The 7,145-nt window shown below is 39.7% G+C and overlaps 1 protein-coding gene across 2 annotated transcripts; it reads right to left on the bottom strand.

The window, feature by feature from the left end:
* LOC133710847 (cyclic nucleotide-gated ion channel 1-like) lies at positions 1-6,905 on the bottom strand. Of its 2 annotated transcripts, none has more exons than XM_062136986.1 (7): positions 6,522-6,905; positions 5,610-6,039; positions 5,281-5,475; positions 1,528-1,793; positions 1,315-1,426; positions 925-1,191; positions 1-790 (listed from the first exon to the last, which is right to left on the bottom strand). In XM_062136986.1, the coding sequence occupies exons 2-7, from the start codon at positions 5,958-5,960 to the stop codon at positions 206-208; spliced, it is 1,776 nt and encodes a 591-aa protein (XP_061992970.1). In that variant the 5' UTR covers positions 5,961-6,039; positions 6,522-6,905; the 3' UTR covers positions 1-205. The 2 variants fall into 2 exon arrangements, with proteins under 2 accessions (XP_061992970.1, XP_061992969.1); XM_062136985.1 differs by having other exon boundaries at positions 6,450-6,905.
* Positions 6,906-7,145: the final 240 nt, after the last annotated feature.

Here is a 7,145-nt window from a genome sequence, read left to right on the forward strand (position 1 = left end):
TTTACATTTTAACCCATTCATAAATGCCACGTTAGTTGAACAATTGAAAGGAACTTTTGTTACAAAATGACTAGACACTAATTCTACTAGTGCACTAATCAGTTCCTACAAAGCACTTGCACTCAAGAAAATCTCACACACAACATACAATGTTAGATTACTACAAAGCAGGTACACTTGAACCAATCTCACAATATGGGACATTTCAGTTATTTGATTCTTGAATACCTGTTTCCTCATCCCCACCTTGATCTGTGCCTGGCCACGGAGTAGGATTAATGTGCTCACGACAAATCATTGATCGATGTTCCTCTCTTGAGATAGAGCGTTCCACCTCCTCCACCAGATGGCTAGAACTATTGTAATTCCCCTGTAACTTGTACATGGAGACTACATATTTCAAGTCCTTGGCAGTGAGAATAAAGCCTTCTACTTCTGAGAGACATTTTACATTTTCGGTCAAGATAGGAAGGTCTGTATAAGAGATATCGGACATGTCGGGTGGTGATGCCCAACTCAGAAGTTCATCTCCATAAACATCACCGCTCTCAAGGGAGCCGCGGATTGTTGATGGGGAACGTATATTTGCTCTTCCAACTTGATGATCAGCTGTAGTAGTATTAGTAGTACTAGTCGGGTAGATCAACATAATACCTTCCATGATAAAGAGCATGCTATCAAGTGGTTCTCCCATTCGAAAAGCAATTGTTTTCTCAGTGTAGGTCACTGGCTTGAGATACTGGCAGATCAGTCTCAATTCTCTTTCATCCATATTTTTGAGCCTTCGTACCTAGACACATACACATAGTGGCTTTGTTAGAACTTTATATTGCAGCATTCACCAATAAATATTGATCAATATGGAAGAACGTACAGAATTTAATTGTTAGAAACTCCTAGCTGAAGGGCAGTCGAGGAACATACTTTCTTTAGCATACTCATGCAGACAGACAGTTTGAGATCTTTTACGGTATTCCAGGGAATAAGAGAGAACAGGTTTTGTACTTCAGCATTTTTGTCGTCTTTCAAGTTTTCTGTAATCTTTGTCATGACCTCTATCCTCAACTTCGTAGCGTCTTTGCCCAACTTTTCAGGTAGACCATTTTTATCCATCCATTCTTGTAGTTCTTGCTCTTTCATTTGAACCTTCTCAGTTGCCACTTTCTTCTCCTCCGAGGACTGCATACTTTCCTGTTGATTGATCGACATTATGGCAAAGAATTAAGCTTAAATTACCTTAAAATTTAACCGTGACCTGCTTCTTAATCTTAAAAATTAAGTTACCAATGAAAGATAGGGAAAGTCGTTACCAACCTGCATATGTCCAATAAGAAGAGCAAATAGTACCAAGCCAATACCAGAAACAAGAATTGCAAAGCAATTATCCCATATGTATTTACTTGTACCGATGTTTGTACCATAGTTACTGCAATAAATTTAACAGATGGAAATAAAAATATGTGGGATACATAATCTTCTTCAAGTTTTCTGTTATCATTGAAAAAAAATAAATCCAATTGGCTTTACCTCAGATTTTTAAGTCCCCACCACACAAAGTAAAATAACTTTTGGCGCAATGTTTTAGGTCTCTGGTCGGCTTTGATTGTGTCTAGAAATGATCCATAATCAAATTCCCCCTTCGTCGCTTTGCACATTGTTTTTATGATCTCCCGATTCCTTACAGATAGAGGAGGGCCATCACATTGGAAGGTGACGTCTCTTCCTCTGAGGGCCAAGTGCCAACATACTGCTTGGATTTGAATAGAACTGAAGTACCAAAATGCTCCAATTACCTAAAATTAACAAAGAGTTAGTTATTGATACAATAGAAGACAGCTAGCCAAGAAAATGAACATGCAAAAAAGAAAGATGAGAAACTTTGTGTGAGCCCCTGAAAATTTTGTTTAATTTTTGAAGGTAATTTCTTCGCCAATAAGATTTTTCGCCAGGTGATTTAAGTGAAGAAATTGACCCTGGAGATCAATTCGGTGTCAAGACTTCGATTTGGGCCTTACGATTTAAGTTTGGGCCAGAGTTCTTCATTTTGGGCCTAGAAGGTTACTAAAGTTCATTGAAGCAAAAGATCGTCGAAGCAAATTTGAAAGGAAGGCGAATTGAGTTGTAGTGAAGATTTGAATTTTTAATTTTAACGAAATCGAGTTTTGGGCCTCGGACGAAGTCGAGAAATAACTTAGGAAGTTTCAGACGAAAAACGAATAAAATAGAAGTTACGAGCCCAAAAACCTTAAAGCAAACAGCTAGGATAAATTGGTAATTTGACGCGAGGGTATGATGGACTTTTCACACGAACTAAGAGTAAAAGGGTTAGAAAACCCTAGAGACCTCACAACTCTCCTCTCTCCTCTCCCAGCCGCGTTGCTCTCTCTCTCCCCGACCTCTCTCTTTCTCGTCTTCCCACTGCCGGTGCCGAAAACCACCATTTCCGGCCACCACCTCACGTCACTGCCACCACCAATCGAACCTACATCCAAATCCGACCCAAGCCCGAGCCTCAGCACCAACATGCATCGCCGGCAGCCTCTACACTCGCCGACCCATGACCGCGATGCCACTGTTCCTCGAGCCTCGTCGATTTCCGGCCATCATTCCAACACACCGCCGCCACCTACGAGCTCGGGGTAGGCTGTTAAGCATCACCCCAAAGCCTCGTCGCTGACCCGAAGCTGGAGAACACCGTACGCACCCTCGCCGGCGATCTGGACTTCTGCAAAACCAGGGATACCACCTCCGACCACGATTGAACGAAGCCACCACCTCGAAAAAGCTTAGGGTTGCACGAATCGCCTTAATCCCTTAGTCCCAACTTCTGACTCTGACCAGCCACCACACGCGTTACACGCGCCGGCGACAGCGTGTGAGCCACCCAGCGCCACCGTGAGGGCTACCAGCTTACTCCCCTTCGTCTGGTAAGCTGGATTTTTATCCCTTCTTGTTAGTATGGGCTTCTGGTTTGATCTAGATTGAAAACCCTAACTCTATTCCTTAATTTGAAACCTGTGAGGATTGTGGAATCTGCATTTTGGAGATTTTGGAGGAGGGAGAAACTGTTGGTTCAGCCCAACTAATATTGGAGATTGGTAAGGATTCCCGAACTCTGTCTTGGTTGCGAAATTAGTCGGATATTGAATGTTGATTGTATTGTTTTTCTGCTAAAGGTTCGAATGGTTGATGGTGGTGAAGTACAGCCATGTTAAATCGACTGCTAGTCTGGAAAAGAAGAATGGTAAGGGACTGTATTTTTGGATCTGTTTGGACACGAACTGATTGTACTGATCGAAGCTATGGTTTTACGAAGTATGTGAAATATGGTTTTATTGAGAATGCGTGATATAGATTTGGTTATGGTATTTGAGTGATCAGTTATGTTGAAAATGTCATTGTTATAAGGTGAATGACTAAATCAGTGAGCTCTTTAAAGAAGTTATAAATTGCAAGTTAAATCGTTGTTGTGAAAGAAAATGTTGAGTGGAGTTGGGTAATGAAAATGGCGGATTTTATTTGTTTGAGCCAAATTAGGATATTGGATTAATGTTCATGAAATAAGGTTAAAAATCGGAGTATTCTAGTGTTTCCATATCCCGAAGTTATCGTAAGAATGAAATCATTCGGGAATGGTAATTACTATTTATTTGCTATTATTTAACGATTAAGTAAGAAAGGTCAAACCGGTTGACTTGGAATATATTAAGAGAATAAGTATAATCACCATATCCCGAAAGGAGTTTGAAAGGTGAAATCATTCGGGAATGGTAATTATTATTTAATTGCTTAAGGTTTAGAAGCTAAATAAATTGAGGTCAAAATGGTTGACCGAAATTTTAACATGTAAAGAAGTGTGATCACCATCTCCCGAATGAGTTTACTACGTTAAGTGAATTGTTCGGGAATGGTTACCATTAAATATCGATTCAAGTTAAATTGGTAACTCATAAAAAAATTAAGAAAATGAGTTATGAATTGAGTACTTATCGGATTTAGTTTTTGTCAAAGGATTCGAGCGTGTGCACTTGGATTTGGACAAATGATCGAAAGTCGAAAACGAACCCGAATGTGGACGAGCACTCCATATCCAGGTAGGGTGAGCTGTCCCTTCCTTGTTAGAGGCTTTTCGTTATATGTGGAATGCTCTAGTATAATATTATGTTGCCTGCAAGTACGTTTTGGTTGTTCATTAGTCGATGCCTCGTGATACATGTGTTTTCAGAACTGATAATTGCAAATTGTGAAAACCGAGGCTAGACTTGCATGTTGAGATACTGTACCCTTGTATGTGTGTACTTGTGACCTGAAAGTGAATGGGACCTAGACGCGTAGATTCCTAGGGATCCCACGGTGTCGATAACCGTGAACCTCCGGAGGGGGTCGTGCTCCTATGTTTGTCGAGAAAAAAAGTGAGTATAGACAGTGAACCAGTCATAGGAGACTCAGGGCCAGGAAATGGACACTTTCGCTACTTGTAGTCGGAAGTACTACAGAGTAGTTGGCCGGTTCTCGTACTCAGGACGAACCAGGTCGGTCACGGATTTATTTTACTTTAGCCGGCAGGTAAGTATCTCGGAGCTCCAAGTGTGTGAAGCATACTGCACATGTTTTATGAAAGAAAACAAATGTTTGTGGTTGCCACTTTTCTTAAAGCATTTTTCGATAAACGTGCACAATATTATGTAGTAAATATTTTCAAGTATATTATTTTTCAAACCTAGCATGGTTGGGTCGGCCCCTATTGGGCATGCGAGGACGAAAGCTCACCCCTACTATAGTGTGCAGGTTTCGAGCATGTGGTCGGGAAGCGTACAGGGGAGGCACATGGCACGGCTTGGCGCATTTCTCTTTAGTTTTATCAAAAGAAGGTTTTGGTCCTTAATCGGATTTTGTAGTAGCTTGTTTATTTACTTTTTATTTATTTCCTACTCGTTTACAAAAATTCCGGGAGGCCCGTAACCCTGGGGCGCGTCTCCCATACTTGTCGTTACTTAGAGATGTGTTTTATTTTCCAAATTGGACTCCGATCGCAAGCCCAAAACTCTTAGCCCATTTCGAATTCCGCTTTTGAAAATGTGTTGTTAGGTTGCTAGAATGATTTGTCCAAGAAAGTGTTTTGTAAACCAACAACCTAAACTCAAAAGGCCTTGCGGTTTCGGGTTGATGAGCTATCGAGATGCCATTCGTGACATGTCGATTCCTCATTGGCTCGGAGTCGCGGCGCTGTGGGACCCCCTCTCGGGTCACCACACTTTGTGTATATAAATTTTAACTTACATGACTTGAGAGAATGTACATAAAAAAATAGAATGCAACTTTGAGCCACACGCTACTATTTTTTCTAAACAGCCTAGACGAGATGAAGATCCGGCACATCCTTGGAACATATTGCACCAGAAGCATGTAATCCAGATTCATTTTGTTCTTTGAAAATCCAAAATTGGGAGCATAAAACAGTGCTAATATTAGCACCTGCGTGGAAAAAATAAACAAGAGTTAGAAATCCTCCATTAATTACCGCACCAAAATATATATATATATATATATATATATATATATATATATATATATATATATATATATAATGTTTAATTTCTGTTACATACGTGTGGAATTGGAATAATAGCGAAAATGTCAGTTAGGAAAGAGCTCCATGACAACTTCTTAGCTATTGCCTTAGCGTGTCCAAACCAGTTGAAGAGTTTTGAGTTGCCTCTCTGTGACACAAAGTCCACTGCTTTCACAGCTTCACGAATTTCATATACGCTATGAAATAGGAACGAGAAATCTGTGAGTGATCGCGTAATGAGGACTGCGGTCCTCAGCCTTTTGTCCATTCCGAGGCACTTTTTATCATGATCAAGGAATGTAATGTAAAAGAACAAAGGATCCATTGAGACTGCAATCATACATGCAAGCACAGATATGTTATTCCAAAATGAAACTGAAAGAAGCATTGTTTCCCATTTCTTCTTTGTTGCATTTACTTTTCCGGCTGGCGCGTTAGCTTTTTTAACAGTGTGATCTGGGTGAGAGCTGATAAAGGAAAAGAAAAAAAAAAATCAGAAAGGGAATCAAGAAACAAATTGGAGCTAGCTGATATACTAACAAAAGGAACTTATGCTATCTCTTTTAAGTTAAAATTAAGGATAGTGATAGTTCAATTCAAATACCTTCTTGCCTTTAGAAGAATTAAAGTTTTTAATTAGAGCAAATCTCCACTCCTCTTCAAATCTGTCCTCAAGTTTGTATGGGGGGAAAAATGACGAAAATAGAGAGAGCTCGTCCTCAATTAAGACTTATTTACCATAACATATATATCACCCAAAGAACATATGGGAGAAGAAGTGGAGATGCTCTAGATGGGTTGAATTATGGGCGGCATTGGCCTATAAATTACGATGAAGTCAATCAAAAGAAACAATAATAGATTCATAGAAGTTAACCTCATTTCGATGTGGTTTTCCTCCTCTTTGTATCCCAAAAAGTTACTAGCCATACAAGATTCTCAGACTTACAACTGCAGAAGATCAGTAAGAGGCAGGTTGACCCTGTTGGGGTTGAGCTGTGACTCCTCGTTTGATCCAAACTTGCTGCCTTGTTATGCAACTGCTATTCACAACTCCGATCTATCAGGTACATTGCCTTGATATTCTCCTTGGATCAATTTGATTGATCTTCTTCTGGAAGGGGCCAACTGTAGCACACTGGTTTGCTCAGATATTTATCTTATAAAGCTGTTTTAGAGTCAGCACGTCCACGATAATGGTAATAATGAGCCAATGAGGAATTTTGAAAATCATTATTAAATTGCATCAAATGGATGGGTTCTTTGTTCTCTTCTTCTTCTTGTTTTTTTTTCCGTGTTGATGGAGAAATTTTTTTGTAGTACTGTCAAACCACATGGCAAGTCTGTGTGGTTTGACCGTCCACTAAAATTTAAACACATGAACAACTAAATACAAATAAGCAATCAACCAAACGCTTCAAACTTCTGTCGTTAAGATTGCCGTTACAAACTACAAAGGCATATATATATGTATTCATCCATAATCAGTATGAAAGAAACTTTGCAGCCATTACTTTGCTTGAATTTTATCATGGGCTACGAGATCTGCTGGTTAAATATTCAATCCAATTTC

The sequence above is a fragment of the Rosa rugosa genome, chromosome 5 (assembly GCF_958449725.1).
Source record: "Rosa rugosa chromosome 5, drRosRugo1.1, whole genome shotgun sequence".
In the NCBI taxonomy this organism is placed as follows: domain Eukaryota; kingdom Viridiplantae; phylum Streptophyta; class Magnoliopsida; order Rosales; family Rosaceae; genus Rosa; species Rosa rugosa.

What these genes read in the sequence shown, in the direction of transcription:
- LOC133710847 (XM_062136985.1), bottom strand. Translation starts at nt 6,502, where the DNA reads ATGGCTAGTAACTTTTTGGGATACAAAGAGGAGGAAAACCACATCGAA. An exon ending in GAAAACCACATCGAAATGAG is followed by an intron (nt 6,040 to 6,449) that starts GTTAACTTCTAT and finishes TTCCTTTATCAG; the next exon opens with CTCTCACCCAGATCACACTG. An exon ending in CTATTATTCCAATTCCACAC is followed by an intron (nt 5,476 to 5,609) that starts GTATGTAACAGA and finishes TTTTCCACGCAG; the next exon opens with GTGCTAATATTAGCACTGTT.